General features: G+C 37.3%; 1 protein-coding gene across 1 annotated transcript in view; it reads right to left on the bottom strand.

Moving 5' to 3' along the window:
- Positions 1-22,655, bottom strand: part of myo1b (myosin IB) — a 79,094-nt gene that overhangs the window by 31,310 nt on the left and 25,129 nt on the right. The window contains 4 exon segments of the mRNA XM_016230942.1: positions 4,171-4,234; positions 7,329-7,375; positions 8,866-8,970; positions 11,207-11,301. Of these exon segments, the coding sequence (XP_016086428.1) occupies positions 4,171-4,234; positions 7,329-7,375; positions 8,866-8,970; positions 11,207-11,301 (311 nt within the window).

Here is a 22,655-nt window from a genome sequence, read left to right as displayed (position 1 = left end):
AATCAGTGAGCTAATGGACAAACTGTGCCAACTGTTACAAACTTAGGCTGATGAATTATCTCTCAATGCCAAGTGGTAGCACTTTCGTTTCCATTTAAAGACTTTAAGGTCACTTGTCATAGTGGCACAATCCCATTTTTGACCAGATAAATGTATCTACGGTTTAGAAATCGACTGTGATGTATCAGAGAATGTGTATGTTTTAGGTCACCACTCATTGTTTCGACTAGCCATTGATTCAACACTATATATTAACCACATACATGAGGAAACATTTAGCTAAATGGACCACTGGCTTCAACAGTCAAGAGTATTTGTGCCAAGCCAACTAGACTGCTGGACTGGTTTTGAATTTGCAAAGAGAACGGCTCAAGGGCATATTACAGGAACCATTGCTATAGTTTTATGAAGTAAGGACACGCTCCGGATGGTTTGTATGTATATAAATGCAACACAGTTTCCAAAAGCCCTCTCTGAGAGCACACAGCTGGGAGCAAGAGTAAAGACACAGCCAGCTGTACAAAATTATAAACAAAACAAAAAAAAATTGGTACACAGTAAAAAGAAATAGTTGCCCAAAATGAAGCTTCTATCATCATTTATTCTCCATTGCATGTTGTCTTTGCACTCATATGACTTTTCTTCCAGAAAACACAAAAGGGGAAATTCTAAAGAATGGTAATGCAGTTCTTTTCCATAAATTGACAGTTCATGGTAATCACAGCAGCTATTAAATAAGTATAAAAGTTGTGCGCTATGTTCTGAATACATATACACTAATATTCTAAAGTTTAGGGACAGGTTTTTATTTTTTTTATTTTTATTTTTTTTAAAGAAGTCTCTTGCATTTATTCGATCAAAAATACAGCAAAACAACATTATTGTGAAATAATATTACAAACTGAAATAACCGTTTTCCTTTTTTAATATATTTATAATGTAATTTATTTGCAAAGCTGAATTTTCAGCATCATTACTCCAGTGTCACATGATCCTTCAGAAATCAGTCTAATATGCTGATTTGCTGCTCAAGAAACATTTATTATTATTAGCAATTTTGAAAACAATTTCATATCTTGGTGGAAACGGTGACACCTTTTTTTAGGATTATGTCATAGTAGATAGAAAAAAATACATTATCATTGGTTGGAATAAAATAGCATATTGGCTCAATTGCATCAATTAGCACTCCTGTTTTACCTGACATAATTCAGTCCTTTAGACATATTTCATATGCTCAGGACATTATGTGAATAAATTATTTTGTTAGCATCATTTCAACACGAATTCGACTTAAACAATGCGCCTTTCTGTGCATCGGTCAGCCCTGTACATGTCAAATATAATAAATTATAACAAATAAATGTCCTTTCTTTTTTTTCTTTTTGGTGCAACAGTGCAACTGAATAACATACAGAGTTACAAAATACTTTACGTTCCAATAATGTTAGAAATTACGAACGGTCAGTGCAACTCTACCCAGGACTTCAGTAAAAACTGTGGGGGAATTATTTTAATTGTGGGATTGTTTAAAGCTCTTCCAATCAAGCATTGAAAAAGAGAGTAATATTTTGCACCCACTTCCGGTGTCTTTCACTGTATATGTTGGTGGAGTCAAAATAAGATATAACTTGAAACAGGCGAAGGTCTTGCTATCATTAAGGAAACTCAATGTGTTCATATACCCTAACAGAGGCGTTTATAGATCTGGGCTGAAGGTGTAACTGTTGAGTGGAGTAATTCAGTGCTGCTCCAAATATCAGCACAAAAGAAATGTCATTAGATTGTTAGTTAGGTCTAGTGACTCCCCTGTATGTGATGGAGTGACGTAGATAAATCACATCAGCATCATTAATAGTGGGAGATCGATCGATTCTCTCATGTGGATGGTGGCACACTATCTGATCGACTCAAACTGCTGTACTATATAGGTTACAAACTCTCCTCAAATCAGTGAGCTAATGGACAAACTGTGCCAACTGTTACAAACTTAGGCTGATGAATTATCTCTCAATGCCAAGTGGTAGCACTTTCGTTTCCATTTAAAGACTTTAAGGTCACTTGTCATAGTGGCACAATCCCATTTTTGACCAGATAAATGTATCTACGGTTTAGAAATCGACTGTGATGTATCAGAGAATGTGTATGTTTTAGGTCACCACTCATTGTTTCGACTAGCCATTGATTCAACACTATATATTAACCACATGCATGAGGAAACATTTAGCTAAATGGACCACTGGCTTCAACAGTCAAGAGTATTTGTGCCAAGCCAACTAGACTGCTGGACTGGTTTTGAATTTGCAAAGAGAACGGCTCAAGGGCATATTACAGGAACCATTGCTATAGTTTTATGAAGTAAGGACACGCTCCGGATGGTTTGTATGTATATAAATGCAACACAGTTTCCAAAAGCCCTCTCTGAGAGCACACAGCTGGGAGCAAGAGTAAAGACACAGCCAGCTGTACAAAATTATAAACAAAACAAAAAAAAATTGGTACACAGTAAAAAGAAATAGTTGCCCAAAATGAAGCTTCTATCATCATTTATTCTCCATTGCATGTTGTCTTTGCACTCATATGACTTTTCTTCCAGAAAACACAAAAGGGGAAATTCTAAAGAATGGTAATGCAGTTCTTTTCCATAAATTGACAGTTCATGGTAATCACAGCAGCTATTAAATAAGTATAAAAGTTGTGCGCTATGTTCTGAATACATATACACTAATATTCTAAAGTTTAGGGACAGGTTTTTATTTTTTTTATTTTTATTTTTTTTAAAGAAGTCTCTTGCATTTATTCGATCAAAAATACAGCAAAACAACATTATTGTGAAATAATATTACAAACTGAAATAACCGTTTTCCTTTTTTAATATATTTATAATGTAATTTATTTGCAAAGCTGAATTTTCAGCATCATTACTCCAGTGTCACATGATCCTTCAGAAATCAGTCTAATATGCTGATTTGCTGCTCAAGAAACATTTATTATTATTAGCAATTTTGAAAACAATTTCATATCTTGGTGGAAACGGTGACACCTTTTTTTAGGATTATGTCATAGTAGATAGAAAAAAATACATTATTTATCTGAAATATATATATTTTTTAACAATTCATTAATTTTTGTCTCTCTTGATCAATTTACTGTGTCCTTGAAGAATAATAGTATATAAAAAAAAATAAAAATACAATCTTACTGACCTAAACCAATTTGAACGGTAGTGTATAACACACAAGTCATTTGGACTACTTTTATAATGGACGTTTTGTACATTTGGGAGCTTGAAAGTCATGGAATGTTGTTGTATGGAAAACAGCTGCATGAACATTTCTCAGACTTTTGCCTTTTGTATTTCAGAATTTCAAAATTAATCAGCATATGGGCTTAAAACGACATGAGGGTGATATGTTCTGAATACATATACACTAATATTCTAAAGTTTAGGGACAGGTTTTTTTTTTTTTAAAAGAAGTCTCTTGCATTTATTCGATCAAAAATACAGCAAAACAACATTATTGTGAAATAATATTACAAATTGAAATAACCGTTTTCCTTTTTTAATATATTTATAAATGTAATTTATTTGCAAAGCTGAATTTTCAGCATCATTACTCCAGTGTCACATGATCCTTCAGAAATCAGTCTAATATGCTGATTTGCTGCTCAAGAAACATTTATTATTATTAGCAATTTTGAAAACAATTTCATATCTTGGTGGAAATGGTGACACCTTTTTTTAGGATTATGTCATAGTAGATAGAAAAAAAACATTATTTATCTGAAATAGATTTTTTTTTTAACAATTCATTAATTATTGTCTCTCTTGATCAATTTACTGTGTCCTTGAAGAATAATAGTATATAAAAAAATTTAAATACAATCTTACTGACCTAAACCAATTTGAACGGTAGTGTATAATGGACGTTTTGTACATTTGGGAGCTTGAAAGTCATGGAATGTTGTTGTATGGAAAACAGCTGCATGAACATTTCTCAGACTTTTGCCTTTTGTATTTCAGAATTTCAAAATTAATCAGCATATGGGCTTAAAACGACATGAGGGTGAGTAAATAATGACAGATTTGGGGTGAACTATTCCTTTATTTCTATTTGGGCACTATTACACAGGGATACTCCTTGGTTTCCACCTTGTAATTATACTCACAATTACTGATGACTCCACCAAGGGGGTCTCCTTTGAAGTCAAACTCGATATCCATGTACTTCCCCTGTAGAAAGAGAAGAAATTGTTGCACATCCCATAAAAAGTGCATGGTGGGTGAGAGTTGATGACATGGTTCTTTATTGCTGTTTAACATGGCCTTCCTGTGCAGTCAAAATAAGATATGACTAAGAAGCTAAGGTCTAAGAACTGAGTCCCTCTCCAATGGTGACATTTCATCAAGGCCTTTGGTACTAATGGCAGGCTTGCTGCGGAGAACCACGTGGCTCTTTAGTGGTTCTTGATGGTAGGAAAAGACACATGACATTGAGGGCAGTGATCACTGCAAATAGGGCTGAAATTTGAGCCTTCCATGAGGCAAATGGGAGAAAGAAAGAAAAAAAAAACAGACTTTCCCTCTAAGTGCAGTCAATTCTCCAAGTGCAGGCCTGTTCATAACACAGGCTGCCAATCATAAATAGATTTGCAATGGAGTAATGGACTACTGTGGGAGAAGAGGCTTCTTTTTTTCTGCCGTAATGGTAAAATTAACTTTTTTTTGTCTTTCTGTCCCTGCACACTATTTGGGATAAGAACAGTAAGCCCAGTGTCTCTGGAGCCAGTTAAATGTTTCCCTCTTTATTTATATCCAACAGCTCTTCAAAAGGAAACTGCCTCAGAGGCTGCTGAATAAACTCCCAGAACGCTAAAATCCTATGCCAACACAGGAAGCAACAGCTGAAAATGTCTTTGAGAAAAGTTATAACAGTAGAGAAGTTGGAAATATATAGGATAAAATGGTGCTTGAGATACAAAACATTATTATGAAATTCAAAATCTCAAGGTGTTAGCATGCTGTCACCTCAGAGATGGTTCTGTTTCAAACCCTGTTGAGCTGGCTTGCTGCCTTCGGTCTATGAGCCCTAACCAAGGTGCTGACTATTGTAGAATTACTGTTTACACCACACAAATGGACACTATTCAAAATTGCTTTCAATAGAGCTTGGTATTAGCATATAGCTAGGCTAATAATGTGATACTTTAATTAGCATAAATAAATGGCAACCTTGTGAAAAATTAATACACTTACACTCTTAAAAATAAAGGTGCTTCAAACGGTTCTTCAAGCGATGCCATAGAAGAACCATTTTTGGTTCCACAAAGAACCATTCAGTCAAAGGTTCTTTAAAGAACCATCTCTTTCTTAACTTTTTATAATCTGAAGAACCTTCTTTCGCTACAAATAACCTTTTGTCAAACAGAAAGGTTCTTCAGATGTTAAAGGTTCTTTATGGAACCATTTAGACAAAAAGGTTCTTCTATGGCATCGTGAAGCACCTTTATTTTTAAGAGTGTAGTTGAACTGAATGTGTACTTGTAGTTCACTTCAAATCTTAAAAGTACATTAAAAAAAACAATACATCAAATCAATTAAATAAAAAATTATTATAGAGAACACTTTCATTTTATTAATACACTTAAGTACTGTATAGGTCTACACTTTGTAATTAATTGTCAAATAAAATTTTTTACTTTACATTTGAAGTAAATTATTATGTTTTAATCATCTTTTCTTGTGCTTTAAAGTACACTTATTTGATATGTTGACTAACATATAATTTAATGTGTAAGTACATATATATTTAAATCCATGACACAAGTTTTCATCGAAATTACATTACATTACAGTCATTGCGGTACACTTTCAGTATTTCAAAGACAACAGAAGTAATTATGAAATTACATATAAAGATGTAAGAAGTCCTACGTAAGAGGGTCAAAAAAGCACTCTTAGAACTAATTGCATTTAATATAAATTTAAACTATAATACATTTTAATTTAAATGCAATTAACAAGCTATTAAGTGTCCGAAAACATTCAAATAATATACTTAAGTGTGAGCTTAATGTGAAGTATATTATTTCCATAAGTGCTATTTATTTTTTTTTATTAAGTATGCTTATTTTTCACAAGGGCACACCAATATCAATGTTTAATGTGTGTGTTTTTGTTTTTACATGTACTTGATGGCATTTTTAATTCTTTATAACCAACATTTCTCTCACATGAGCAACCATCTAAGATCTATAGTTTGCCGTTATGCATTATGGGATTGCCTTTGACACAGAGGATGCAATGCTGCCTTAAATTCCAAAATAAGAAAACTTTGTTTTGAGATGGTCTAAGATGCTTCAAAATGCTACCTATATAGGCTAGGTTTTGAAACCAAGCCACAGAAATAAACGGTTCCTGGCTAAAGTTTGTTATGCAACACTGACGGTCTCATGTGGGTGATGCAAGAGCCAGTAAGAGTGCTCAACAAATGAATTTTTGACCCACGAGCTACTAAAATTTAGATCTGGTAAGTTTCCTGAGGATAAACGTCAACAACAACAACACTGACTCAACGCTGTTCTGTATTCCCTGCTATGTAAACTGAACAGCACCTCTGTTGAACCTCTGAAAACACACGCTGGACAATGCTGTGTGGTCTCTAACAACTGTAAGTACACACTCTATAGCTCAGTATATGTTTACTTTGTGTGGTCACAAGTGTGGACGGACAGATGGACACAAACACACAAACACATTTACATAAAGAGAGATATTTAACTGTGCTAATATCTGGGCTGAATGGCATTGTGGGAGTCAGTCCTCAAGGATGACAGGGAAAAAGAAGAGACTCAAAGGCATCTGGAGGTGGTTGCTAGAGAGGTTATACAGAGTTATGTTTGAACCCTGCTGTATGCACAAACAGCAATCATTCTAGTGTTGCTGTGTCAAGTCCAAAGTATACTTTACAAATTCAGATGGTGCACGTACTATTTTAGTGACGAAATTTGCATGTCATGCACACTGTACGCAGACACGTATGTGTAAAAACCGAAGTATACTTCGGCCTTCAGAATGTGCTCAGTGCCGGTCCATAAAAAGCAAAGCGGGAATGTTGCAGTATCATTTTGCAAAATCAAACTCCCAAGAAAAGCATTGCATCACTTTAGGGGCGGACTGAGAGTAAGCAATAGAATAATTTGCCTGTGTTCACATTACGGATCAAAAGTCCATGTTGATGTATTCTAAAGCAAACACACTCTAGAGGGAAGAGCAGCATCAAAACAGTTGTAAAATACTTTGTTTGGAAAAAGAAAGAGATACTCACAAATCGAGACGAGTTGTCATTCCTCACGGTTTTGGCGTTCCCAAAAGCTGCAGTGGAAAAACATGTTGTGAGTTAGTCATGCCAGATTCATTTAGCACTACATTTCTACTTTGACTGATGTCATCTGGCAGAAAAATGATTCTGAATCCTCTCAGCTACCTTTCATCATATTCATGAAGCATAAAATACTTAGACTGCCTAAGATTATAAATAAAAACAACAACAAGTCCACACATACTTCAGTAATGTATGTCTATTTTAAACATTGATGAGTATTTTAGTTTACTCTGATGGACACTGAATGGAATGTACATCTATAACTAACTTTGCTTTCAAGGTTTACATTTTATCAGTTCATGCATTCCCTGAGAGCTGAACCCATGACCCTGGCATTGCTTGTGCTACATGCTTTACTGTTTGAGCTACAAGATGACACCACAATAAATTAATATTTCAATGTTCTCTCAGATCAAACGAACAATGGCTACATTCAGAATATAGTACAACGTATGTATAGTAAGCAAATGTTGAGTATGCATGGAATATCCAGATAACCTACTACATTTGCAGTATACAAAACAGCACAATGCACAGAATAATGTATCCCACAATGCAACCTTCCATTTCCAATGTGACAAATGAACCACAATTCTCAAATTAAACTTAATTATTACAGTACAATCTCTATTTCCACTCATTATATGAATATATTGAATATGATTTTAATGATGAATTTTGCAGCGATGCAATAAAATAACAATTTTTCGTTACCCAAAGAACCTTTCAGTAAACAGTTCTTAAAATTACTATTTTTTTTCTTAGTGTGAGGATTAAAATCAATATTTTAAAACTTAAAAAAATATATATTTTCCACTATAAAAAACTAAGAACCACAAGGAAATTAGTGAAAGGCTCTTCACAGAACCAACAACACCAATAAAGAAGCTTTATTTAAGTGTAACGTGTCCCTCATTATTGCAACATTAAATACAAATAATTTTCACATTTTCCGTCTGGACACATATATGAGCTACATATACTTAGAGAGTCTATGATAGAGAAACATGCAGCAGGAATGTGCAGGACCCCCGGTGTGGGGCTCATTACTTCCAGCAGCTAAACTCTCACAGATGTGGGACTTCACTCTGCTCTGAGTCCTGCTGCCAAGAAGCACTGGGCATTCCTACTTCATCTCCACCTCATCGCTTATGGGCATTTCCTGTTCATGGCCCCACATAAAAAACACAGCTGTCTGATTGCCAACAGGGACCAAGAAGCTTTTGGCCCTTTAGTTGAAAGTGGGGCAAGATAATGGGAAAATACATATGTTGTAGGTCTCAAATCATCTGCTTCCAAACTTGCCTTCAAGAATCTGAAAAGATCTACCACAAAGTTTCCTATTAACAGACCTGCTGGTACATTCAAGAACATATGATGTATGTTTTAAGGCAAGCCAAGGGATCTGAGTGTTTTAAAGGTGTGAAATGACACATAGACAAGGCAATTTGTACAAAAACAGAAAATGTGGGAGACTCACCCTCAAGCACGGGATTGGACTGAAGCAGCTGCTCCTTCACTTTGTTCACCTCCTGGCCCTTCCCACACACTGCCGCTACATATGACATCACAAACTTACTGGCCTCTGAAAATCAGACCGCAGAAGAATGAGGTCAGGGGTCATCTTCTAGATGAGACCTCACCCCAAAAATTCCCTTTACATCAACTATGAGATCAGCTGTTTAAAGTCTTCAACATCCCATTGAGCTGATAATTAATCATGAAGAGATGACAGAACAACTCAAATAGAGGGGAAAGCATGTGAATCAGTGTCCAATTTGGCTAATATAACTTAATATAAAATAAATAATTTGTATAGTATAGTATATATATATATATATATATATATATATATATATATATATATACACTGTATATATATATATATATATATATATATATATAAAATAAAAAAAACTGTGTTTTACTTTTTACATGGCATGATTTTAATCTACTTGGCACTAATGGCTGTGTAAGATTTTTCTTGTTCGACGCTTAATGACTTTTCCATGTCTGGACCTGAGAGCAGTGACTTGTGCACAGAAGTGCTGACATGAAATGTTTTCTGAAGGCAAGGACGCCCACTTATGTTTTAGAGATTTACGGCTATTTTTGGACTCTGCTCAATTCACAGGACTTAACGTATGAAACATTTTGATCAAACCTAATACATGAAGAGATGGCAGTGCGATAATCAAGCGAATAGAAAATGATGCTATAACTCCTCATTACATATAGCTTTAAGCACAGGACCTGAACACTAAATAAAATAGCCTAATTTCATTTATTTCTGAGCTGGGGTACATTTTCATTAGTACAGAAAAGCATTTTGAAATTAACAGAGTAACCTTGACTAACAGTAACTCATGATTTTCATCAGCCCTTGCTCTGTACTCTGTAGTGTGTGGATTACCACAATCCCCATTTATCTCATTGCCTTGACTGTTGGATGTCCTAGATTTGAACGGTTGGCACAGTAAGATGACCATTTTAAACCAAGAGAAGTCCAGTTTTGTACAGAGGAGAACTGGCCCCCGGACTGAGCCTGGTTTCTCTCAAGGTTTTTTTCTCCATTCTGTGACCGATGGAGTTTTGGTTCCTTGCCACTCTCGCCTCTGGCTTGCTTAGTTGGGGACACTTAATATCCAGCGATATGATCGACTTGATTGCACAGATACTATTTAAACTGAACTGAGCTGGATGATGACAGCACTGAATTCAATGATGAACTGCCTTTAACTGAAAATTTAATGTTTACTATTGTCTTTTTACATTATTGATTAATGCCGTACAGTTGCTTTGACACAATCTGTATTGTTAAAAGCGCTATATTATAAATAAAGGTGACTTAACTTGACTACTGCTAAATGGCTGTGGTTAATCTTCAGCATTCATAAAGTAATAAAATATCTTCTTCTAAAAGAACATGACAGAGTTGATCTGACATGAAGAGAACTCAAACAAATGTTTAGTCAGAATCACAATACTATACCTGCGTGTTAGATAAATGCTTACAATTCAAAAACTAAAATAAAAATGTGTATACTATTTACTTTTCCCATTTTAAAATACTTCTTAAAATCATTCATAAAGACTGATAGGCAGGCACAACTTAATTACACAAAGTTTCTAATCAATTAGCAATTTGCTATTCAGAACACAAAGTGCTCTATGTGATATCTCAAAATGGAGAATATGAGATTGTATTCATATGAAAACCGAATGAAAATGCTGATACATTTATGATTGGCTCATAAATTATCAGAAACACGGCACCTGTTCACCATTTGTAGATTTTGATCTGATTCCCAACACCAGATGAACCGTTTGACACATGAAGAATCGAAATGCAATTTTTGAAAAAGCTCCAACACAGATGGACAGCACACTTCAAAGAGGTATGTTAGCCCGCAAAACAAATTTAATCTAAATCATTACTTTAGATTGCAGATTAATCCAACTTGCATAACCATACCAATGTCAATCTATTCAGAATCTATGACATATGTCTGCTTATACCACGAAGAAAATGCATTGGAACTACTGTAAAATGTAATTGGAGTAAGTTCCATCAGAGTGCATAATTGGTGAAGCATCCATTGACAGCATTGTTAAAGAGATCAATTGGAAGAATGAGTGGATTAAATTAATGAGTGCAAGGGAATTAGAAATAACAGTTACAAAATCCTACAAACTGTTCAAACCATCAAGAAAGCAGCTAGTGTCACAATTATGAAAAAAATATAAAATTTGAAGAATCACTAATGTTAATTAGTTCCTGATTAGCTTGACTCGTGTTTAAGCATTTTAAGTGGTCTTACCCGTCTTTCCTGCTCCGCTCTCTCCAGTGATGAGAATGCACTGGTCGTTATCTTGTTCCCGCAGGGACCGGTAGGCCTCATCTGCCAGAGCATAACTGAGAAGAAAGAGAGAGCGATAGAGAATATTCAGGCTTTCAAAGATTATTTAACAAAGCAAAGCTTTCGTTTGCAGTTAGGCACCTGTCTGCACTGTTCTGCTGAATCTGTACAAGCGACTTACTTCAACCATCTAGACCCTATTAAAATACTTCATCCTACATTGAGAGCACTTTGCGACATTCTCCGATAAGAGGACAGGCAACGCATGGTTTAGATTTTACATCGGACACCAAGTGGTGACCCAACACAGTACCAAAATTGCTATTCAACTATAAATAAACAGAAATGTCCTTACAATTAAACTTTGGAGTGTATTAATATCGATAATATTACATAAAATTACATTAAATACATGTATAAATATAAATTTCTGCAGGAAATTGCACTGCACAACATTATTAAAACAGACTCTTAAAAAGGCCAGTTTAACTATGCATGAGTATATAGTTAGTTGCATTCTATTTATGCATTTACCATTGTTACTCCCTGCAGTGCACAATGGACCTGTGATCCAATTTTAAGCCACATTCCATCAGAGCATAGTCTGTTGAGTTATGATGGACGCATTGTCGTCGATAGAACTTGAGCAAATTCCTCAGTGTAAACTGTCTAGGACCATTACACTTATGTTGTGATTCTGAACAGCATTCTGAACTGAACAAACAGGAAATATCTTCTGAAAGAAAATAATCCATAATTAGATTCGTTCTCCATAAATTCCAGGGCAGTAAACAATAGAAAAGTGGGTCATTCGATTCTATAACCCGGTGGGCACTGTAACAATGATGTAATTGTAAATGATTCATTTGAGGAAAAAAAAGACAAGAGCAGCAGTCTCCGTTCACATTTGTAGGGCATGAGACATAGTTTGAGTAGATGTTGCTGTAGACACTATACAGACTGACACTCTCCAGAGTGAGTGATCAGCTCTAAATAAATTGGACTACACATTGCCTAAAAACAGTGCTAATTTCAACCCATTTTATTCCACCTCCCAGTTTCCTCACAGTCTGTACTTTTCAACAATTATTACAGAGGAATTTTCCAAAACCACCACTAATAATAGGTCTGATTGTGAGGGAAATGTTGAATGTAGTTCCCCTCCTCTAATATGCATAAAAGTCTGGATTCATCAGGTTCACGGGGAGCTAGTGGTGTGTGTATAGCAAAACAAAAAACTCTAGAACAATGATAAGGTGATCCAAGGTTGAATGGAATTTCTGTTATACTTAATTGATATGTATGTTCTTAATGACCATGACAAAACTGCCATCTCTGATGTGACAAGCATATGCTTGGATGCTTAAGAAAATGTCACTGAAAGGCCCTAAAATGGGTCAAAGGCATGTCAGGACTTTTTCAGCTGACAGAAAATGGTAAATGGCACAAATGAAAGACCATATTACGACACTTTGGCTCCAAAATCTTGCAAGCTGCCTACAAAGAAAGCATTTTAAGGCATTGTAGGCAGTTCCAAAAGTGTGTGGATAATATGTTGCATTCTAAAATCCCAGAAGGCACAACAACAAACTCAATGAAAAATATCCATTTAATATGGTGGAAAAAGTTGGGTCCAATATAAACAATTCAATTCAATAAAAGAACAGGTTAAAAATTGTTTTATCGATTATTATATCCAAGTATTTTTTTGCTTGGAGAGCTGCATTATTTGCTACTTGCGAAATGCTAATGCTAAACTCTTGAAACGAATTGCGAGTCTCCTGTGTGGTTTACATGAATAGGGGTATGTGTATGGCACACAAAGCTACTTATGTAGAGTGTTTCAAATCAGTGACATATAAAGTAAAATGCTTTAATCAACCGCAACAACCAACTGTATCAGACAAATTCCTATTGGTAAAAGCCACATCATGTCACTTCTAATTTGCAAAAACGTTGCACAGAACTCTTAATAGCTGCCTTCACTCCAAATAAATAATATACTCTCATTGAAAATGAATAACTTAACTTTCTTGCTGCAAATTGCAGTTAGACAGCAAAGCAGCTCACTAAGTTTGGGAACAGAGCCTTTATTTAAAAATTATGACGATAATATACTAACCCATAAGTATTAATATTAACACTCCAAACAAAATCTTGAACAGAACAGACTGACGCTCCACAAATTGCACCGAGAATGAAACCCAAAAAATATAGAGTGTATCTGATGGAGGTTTGGGCTCTGGGCGGAGGCCTGGGAGAGACTTGTGAGGAAAAGAGAAGAGTAGGAGAGCCAGAGAGGGCATGCGGCATTACATCAACACGGAAACGTGCACAGCCTAGATAGCAGATGTTTGAGCTTTGTGAGGTGGCAAAACCGCTCAACATGACCCAGACTAAAAGAGAAGCATAATAAAATTATCCAAGCCCTGACAGAGGGCCATGGGAGGGGTTCCATTGAAGGAAAATTGCCAAAGTAGCAATTCTGGACCATCGTGATGCTTCAGGCAGTCCCAGCATGCATTGCAAAACCTTTTTTTGTACTGGCGAAGGATCCACGTAAAAATTAATGGCTTAAATCTGAATATGAATGAACCCTTAGGTCTCCGCAGGCAGTCCATAAAGAGAAACAAAAAAGACACAAGAACTCTCCCAATGACAAAAGGGAGGAGACACGTGTGTGGTATTTGTCCCGATCCAACTTTGAGCTAAAACTGAGCTTTGGTTTGCACTAAAAGGCCAGGGAATCATTAGATGTTCTTTAAACCATCTTCATGTCCCGCCTGGAGCCACACCATGTGCAGAGCGAGAGGAAATTAAGAGTAAAGTGAGAACATCTGCACTATGCAATCGTCACAAGGTTAGGACAGAGGGGTCAGTTTACTAAGTCTACTCTACAAGAGGGAGTCATTTATAATCACAAAGGCCCAATGTGAACATCAACGTAAACAATCCATGAGCTGTTGACCTGAAGAGCCACATCTGTCCAGGAGCTGAATGAGAGCTTCATGATAAATGGAGGAGGGATGTCTTTAAGCACATGGCCTACATGAGACTGAACAGTAATTTCAGCTTGCCTTAAGGTCGCGGTAAGGCCCAAAGCCGCAACATGAGGCACATGAAAGAAAACAGTATGTTCCTACCGTGGACAGTCTTGCTTAAAAGGGAAAACTAATCACAAGGGCAAGAGCACCCCAAATACAGCTGACATCAATGATATTAACGTACAGAGCAGGGGGCAGGACAAAATACACAGTAGCCAAATAATGAATTATGCCTCAGCAGGCTGGACAGCTCTCTACACTGGGATAGGATATCCATAAGCGTTTAAGAATGAGCCACAGTGGAAGTAATGTTTTCCTGCTTGTGGTGGAGTGATCACGCACTCCGCTGGAACAAACAATGGACCACGGAAGCTCCGGAGAAGGAAGGCCAAAAAAATGCACGTGCATTCAACCAGGTGGCCACAAACACCTCAGCTGCTTCTTGCACAATGCTCTTGTTTTATAGACGTTAGTGTGTCTGGTTTTACATGCACATGGAGAAGCTATTGAACAGCCAGCAAGAGTAAACAGTCACCGGATACAATGCTTTTCCATATGGGAGCTGTGAAATAAGACAATGTGATTCCCAATAGATCAATCGCAGTGTTTTTGCCAGTAAACCTTCTACAGTCTAAGCTTGAATTTAAAACAGTAAGAAATATTAGGAGTATGATCAGATGACAATTACTGTCCATTAAAGGGGTCATGAACATGAGAAATTAAAAATCCCTTGACAACATGAGGCACATGAAAGAAAACAGTATGTTCCTACCGTGGACAGTCTTGCTTAAAAGGGAAAACTAATCACAAGGGCAAGAGCACCCAAAATACAGCTGACATCAATGATATTAACGTACAGAGCAGGGGGCAGGACAAAATACACAGTAGCCAAATAATGAATTATGCCTCAGCAGGCTGGACAGCTCTCTACACTGGGATAGGATATCCATAAGCGTTTAAGAATGAGCCACAGTGGAAGTAATGTTTTCCTGCTTGTGGTGGAGTGATCACGCACTCCGCTGGAACAAACAATGGACCACGGAAGCTCCGGAGAAGGAAGGCCAAAAAAATGCACGTGCATTCAACCAGGTGGCCACAAACACCTCAGCTGCTTCTTGCACAATGCTCTTGTTTTATAGACGTTAGTGTGTCTGGTTTTACATGCACATGGAGAAGCTATTGAACAGCCAGCAAGAGTAAACAGTCACCAGATACAATGCTTTTCCATATGGGAGCTGTGAAATAAGACAATGTGATTCCCAATAGATCAATCGCAGTGTTTTTGCCAGTAAACCTTCTACAGTCTAAGCTTGAATTTAAAACAGTAAGAAATATTAGGAGTATGATCAGATAACAATTACTGTCCATTAAAGGGGTCATGAACATGAGAAATTAAAAATCCCTTGATCTTTTGACATATAAGAGGTCATTGTACTATAAGTACAGAACTCAAAACTTTCTTGTTAGTCTAAAAACAGCTTATATTGAAGACAATCTGATAAAACGACTGTGGAATGTGCCACTTTATGACGTAATAGTGTGGCTAAACACCGTCTCTGCAGATGAAGATCAACGCCTGCTTCTACATCACTGCCTGTTTAGCCCTACCCACCGATTTGCACATGTAACTAACTAACTAAGGTCCACACGGAAGCCAAACGATAAAGATGCTCTGAAGACAACAAGACGCTGTGCAGTGGCAAGTTGTGGAAAAACAGTCTTTGCATCGCTTTCCTTCTGATCCCAACATTAGGAAAGAGTGGATTCACTTTTTTTAATGATGAAGTTCCAGACCGCGTCACTACAAACTTGATCCTTCGGTCATTTGATTTTATGGCGGATTCGTTTGCATACAAAGCACAATTTGACGCAGGATTTTCAGAAAGATTGAAACTAAAAGACGTTGCTGTGCCGACTATATTGTGTCCGACAGTAATGTCGCACCACACAAGTGTGAGTAACTGTTTTAATAATGTGGTCACTATTGCTTTGTCTGTTATTACAGATCGTTTGATATGTACTGAGTATTTATGCGTTTTTAACCTAAATCACAGCAGCATCCATCTGTGAAGGATGTTAGCTGTCAAACATACACAACTGTTAGCCAAACATAGCAGTGGGCGTTTACTTCAGAGTCTACAATCCGCCACGCCCATCCAAACAGAGTGTTCCGATAAGGGGGGTCAAAACAGGACAGAAAATAGCCTAATACTTCTAAATTATGTTTTTTGATGTAATGTCTTGATAAAATTATAAGTGGGTCTCAGAGAACAGTACAAAATAATAAAAAATGCAGTTCATGACCCCTTTAAAGACTTTACTTTTACTATAAAATTAACTTTATGAAACAGTTTAGACTCTTCTGAAATATATATATATATATATTTTTTTTAGGAATACATTTTCATGGTTTATTAAATAAAAAAACATCTTTCATTTGCTGAGTGTTTTAACACAAGGGTACTTGCACGTGTTGTTTCTTACAATTGCTTAAACAATAGAGTGTTGTAGACCTACATTTGGGATCCCCCTTCCATTGGCCCCTTCACACCCTCGGGAAGTAGAGCACGGGAGTCTGTTTTTAGTCACCCAAATCCGGATGACTTTACTGCTTCCCTCTGTCTGAACTGACTCAGCTTTTCTGACGTCTGTGCTCTGTATGTTCTGTCACGTGTCCCACATCTGTCCTTTGAGGAGACCTATGGAGACTTTTATTCAAGCCCCACTCCAAAACCTAGCATAATGGATTTTTTTGACACCAATACTTTTAAAATGAAGTAAATAAGTATAGTTGATATTTATCTTGGTTGTCTGCAGTCTTCTGTGCTTTTTGCCAATGCAAGCTATTTTAGATTTATTCTGGAACAGCCTTTGAATTAGAAGCACAATTATGATACCTTAATATGCGGTCTAGGTAGTTATAAGAAAGCTTGCGCAGCACAGGAAAATGGATTAACTAAAATGTATTCCATTTAAAACAAGAGCTTTGTAGAGGTCTAGCACAAACCTTCATGTGTCCTGGTGTCCTGACGCCCCACACAGAGAGGACATCCTCTCTCATTCATTCACCCTCACTCTTCAGGGAGAGAAAATGGCTTTCCAATATTCAAAGTCGACCACAACCCAAACTAAAAATGGCATTCACCAATATAGAGGGTGACGCATGCACACACTCACAGACGGGTGGTACAAAGAAAGAATAGATAAACATGCCACATAATCACTTGAAATGTCTCAAAGGGGGGGGGGGGGGGGGTGCGTGACCCAAATATGACCCTCAATGGATGAAGAGCTTTCGGGGAGGCAAGCAGTCTCCACGAGACGACAAACGATGCCATTGTGGCAAGATCTAGCTGTGGCCAAAGGGAGGCCGTTCTACACGAGCCAAAGCTTGTTTATCCAACCCTGTGGCAGGAAATGAGGGAGAGGGATTGTGAACATGCTGGGAGAGGGGACACCTTCACATTTTGAGAGCCAAAATAAATACAATTATAGGGTGCAATATTGTGATTATATAATGGTCATAATTTAACACAGTATAGCATGGCTGACTAGCTCAAAGGTTGCTTGCTTATACAAATTTTAATAGAACGTCTCAGACATTTTTGTAAACAGCATGATTTAATGAAATGTTCTCAAATGTTTGCCATTCTCAGACGGCAAATGTTGGTAAGGTAAAACTGGACAGTAATGTTTTAGAGAAATGATAATTAATTGAAACAGCTAATAATTAAACATGTGGTTAGATAGATTCTTTCAAATGTAAGAGTTTGTCTGATTCCATGGGTGAAAAATTAAGGTCAAGTGTTGAAACTCTGAGAAACCAAGGAAAGTCAAAGCAGGAAAGTAAACAATGAGAAAAGCAAACACTGGCTGAGGCCAAGTTCAGGACATAACAGTTTTCAACATGTGACCATTACAAATCCATAAATCCATACAGGTCCATGCTACTTTAATATTTGGAAAGCAGATAAGCAACCATGGACATGTGGCAGTGAGAAGACACAATTACTACATGCCTGTCTGGAATTCTTCAGTACGATTAGTTACACAGAATTCTGATGTAAAATCTTATTTTATTTATATTATTAATATTGATAGAGAGGGCATTTGTTGCTAAGGGACCTCTGCACACAGTTAAAGTCCTATGTGTTTTGTTTAAATACTGGACAGGGTTCTCAAAGGAACTAAGCAGTAAATTAGGCTAATTAAAAATGTTTATTTAGATTTAAATATTTTCCACATTAAAAACTGACAATAGCAAATATGAATAGAAAAGCCAACCAAACTCCGATAATGTTGAATGATGTTTAACCATACTTAACTGACAGACAAAAGAAGTGTAAACATTTTTATGTGCATTCAGAGTCATAGCTATTGATGACAGAGGGGAGGTGATTTAGTTATTACACAACTTGAACCAGAACAAACAGTGTAGACATTATAAAGCCCTCATGCAACTTTCATGCAATCCCATAGAAGGGACTTTCCAGTTGGGAAGTGATCATTTTCCTATACTATATCCCAATGGCCCTATATTTCTTTTTTTTTTGGGGGGGGGCTTATACAGCTTTGAGTGGTAGGCAGTGAATACTGCAGGGACAGAAGCAATTTGCTTTGTGTTTCACTGGCAAAGGGTGAGGGTGGGTGGCCTCAATTAGATGAGAAGAGAATATTCTCTCTCTACCGAACAGCATATCTGCCAACACAAAGTCCAGAGTTCATCTCTCTCTGTGCTAAAAGCCACCGCTGATAACCAATAACCAGGATGACACACTCACTTAAACGTCCATGTGAATGTTAAAAGCTATTTGCCGACACTTGTTATACAATATTACCTGTAAGCATGTGTGGCGTGAGCAACATGATGAATGTGAGTCACTTGCAGCTTATAAAACGGTGTTGAATTGATTGTAAAGAAAATTATTTGAAATAAATGCAAAAATAGACTTTATGTCCTTTACAATTGCTACACCACAGATTGTAAAATGTGACCCTAGTGAGGTCTTGGGTAAAAGCAAACGCAGATTGTAAGACATCAGTTAGGACTTAGGACTTTGCCAGTGATTGATTGGGTGATCAATGTCGTCATGTTCTGACATCCTCACTCACACAACAAACCGAAATGGTACGGCACAAACACATGGAATTTCAGTTTCAAGGTGTAGGGAGAAAGTAATATTTTTTTTTTCTGTAAAACCCTGGATCGTAAAGGGATTCTGGGAAAGCAAACAACTGCAGTGATTCTGTAAACAGCAAAGGTAGCTCAACATTTCATTACTGCCTACATCTGGAGAGCAGCAGCTCAAGAGACAAAATATGGTAATGTAGGTTTTCAACATGCAGTCATGCACGGCCATTTTTCTACCTTAGGCCTACTTAAAACAATTTTTAAGTGCCCTCTTTTGGCTTACTTTTATGTTCTAAGTGTTACATCCTTCAATAAAGGCCTCTTTCCAAATCTGCATTTCATTGCAACAAATTAATACATCAATCTGAACTGTAATATATGGCTTAAAATGTTAAGATCAGACTAAAATGATCAGAAATCTTGTTGAAAATAAAGTTCAGTTGCTCATATCTAACATTGGGATACTTCAGAAGGATCTGCAGAGTGGTAGGTGCTACACACATCCAAAAACTGCATAAGGCTTGGTGAACTTTCCAAACTTGCAACTCTCATTAGATCTTCTTAATTCCTCATTATACGACCCCTTTAATCAGCAGTTTCAGCAGGTTTGTGCCTGGAGTTTAGGCATAGCCATGATGAGAGAAGCAGACATCTGGCCCACACCCTGAATGAAACCTGCCTCCTGCTTCTCATATGTGTGTGAGATGTGGCAGTGAAAAACCAAGTCAAATAAAGAAAAGTCTCCCACACACACAGCACTCACCAAATTCACACTTCTGCAATTTCTGGGGATGGGGTGATGATGACCTGCTATTGATGAATATGATCTGCTATTCTGATTATCAGTCCAGTAATATGTACATCTCGTTCTCTGCCTATAAAGACAGTCATGAAAAGAGACACACCTTACACTATAGTAGTAAAGGCTAATGTTATAGTACACAGATGATCAACACAACATAAAAATACACAAATTACATATACACCCGGCCTGGCCTGCAAGTAGGAGTTAAAGTGCCTGGATAATACCAGCCTGAATCCCTGTTTTCAACCTCAATGAAGGCCAGACCGCCTTAACCAAAAGGTGCCACATGGTACAACCCAAACATGATTCATGCTCAAGAAAAGTCTTTTAAAATGGACTTCAAAGCACTAGAAGGCAGGACAGTTCACCCCAAAATTAACATGGTTTCACCATTTATTCACCCCCATGTTGTTCCAACCCTGTACTTCAGGCACATGATTTCAGGCAAAATTCTGTTTTCCACTGAAGAAGAGTGGAAAGGTGATATTTTTGGGAGAACTAATTATTTACAGGGTCATGCATTTAGCATTTTATGTTTGTTTTTTGGGACTTGTATTCATTGAAAACTGGTTGATGCAAATCTGAAATAATGTAAAACTGGGACCTATAAGCTGTGACATCCTCCAAATCATAATGTACTAAAACTCATGATGACTCATGATGACCTCTAATAAATATCTACAGAAATCTAAAGACAAAAGCTTCTGTGATTAGACTGATAGCTGAGTGACCTGTATGGATGAATACCGAGCAAATCTGACCCGATCTTAAAATCCCCAGGTGTTTGGAGCTTAATTCAGTCAAACTAAAGAACATGTAGGCTACCCAAACACAAGCCAACAAAAGTATCCCAGGCTCAGCAAAACAAAACCATGAGGGAGAGATGAACGTTGCTGTCTGACTTCCAGTCTCTTTGAGTGTCTGCTCAGCATCCTTCAGCAGGACTCAAATGCTTTCACTCAGGTCCTGTGTTGTGTGTAAATCCATAATCCACTGGTCATGGGATGAATGTTTACTGTTGTTTTCATAAGGATCACTCAAAACACAAAAATTATTTGCATATCTGCAGTAATACATAAATCCACAGTTTTGAGATTGTTTTATTTTTTTTTATTAAATTGTGCACCTCGTTAAATGGTTCTTAAACAAGAATGGCAAAATAATAATAATAATAAAAAAAATTATAAAAAAAACTGAACTTTCTATCCATTCATGTGTTTTCGAAAGCGCTTATCTTATATAGGGTTGCAATAATGCTGGAGCCCATTTCACACAAAAAGGTACAAAACTGGCTGGTACCTTTTCCAAAGGTACTAACTGGTACTTTTGAAGTACTAATAAATACAGAGTTCTGGCATGAAACTCTAGATGGCGCAGTCCGATAGGTCTAACTCAATCTGACCTAATGACATCATTATCACATGGCTCAGCTGATTGTTTCTCTCCTGTATCAGTAGCCAATGAGCTCGCTGCTCAACATTCACATATATGACTAGTGCTTGCCGTAAGTTGAAGCTTGCTTCAAAAACCCTCCACCTTCCTCAGCTCCACCTGTATAGATTTGCAATGAGGTGATTCATGCATGCTATATGGAGGTTATTTTATGTATGATATTTTTGCAGCAGCAATATTTCTTACATGCTCACAGCAGCATGTTGTGGATGTATTGGCAGTAGCAAGTCTCGGTACTTGCTCTGCCGCAGCATCAGCTTAGCAGATCTATTCCGCCAAGACCAAATACATTAACATTGTCATTACCATGCCAATCCCTCCGAGAGTTGTCATGACAGAAATACTAATATTTACCTTTAAGGTACTAATACAGTATGTACCATTTACATGGTACATTTACGTCGCATCTATCCAAGATGGCAGCGCGTGCACACGCTGCGGCTTCTCTCTCTCCCGACAGAACGGTGTTTTCGTGTTTTTTTATCTTGTGAGTCGCAGTGTTTTTGTACGTATTCGTCGTGTCTATCTGTCTCTAAGCGCGCATACAGTCGTGAGTTTCTGCTCGAACTACGTTCAGACTGTAAGAGACTGTTGTGTTTTTGTGTTCACGGAAACATGGCTCAGCAACAGCGTTCCGGACTGTGCTACTGTGCTAAATCAGCTGATATGCTATCGAGCGGACAGAGCTCTCGTCGAGGGAGGTAAGACCCGCTGCGGCGGGCTTTGTGTTTACATCAATGATGCGTGGTGCTGCGATGCTGTTGTGGTCTGCAAACACTGCTCCCCCCTGGTGGAGTTTATGATTATTAAGTGCCGGCCGTTCTATCTACCAAGGGAATATACAGCCATACTGCTTGTTGCTGTATACATCCCTCCCAGCTCCAACAACAGCAATAGGAGCGAGGCACTAAATGAACTGTACCAGCACATCAGTGAGCAGCAGACAGCCCACCCTGATGCTTTTCTCATCTTGGCTGG

This window comes from Sinocyclocheilus grahami, unplaced genomic scaffold, assembly GCF_001515645.1.
Source record: "Sinocyclocheilus grahami isolate Dianchi unplaced genomic scaffold, SAMN03320097.WGS_v1.1 scaffold380.1, whole genome shotgun sequence".
Taxonomy (NCBI): Eukaryota; Metazoa; Chordata; class Actinopteri; order Cypriniformes; family Cyprinidae; genus Sinocyclocheilus; species Sinocyclocheilus grahami.
This window is presented reverse-complemented; position numbering and strand designations above follow the sequence as displayed.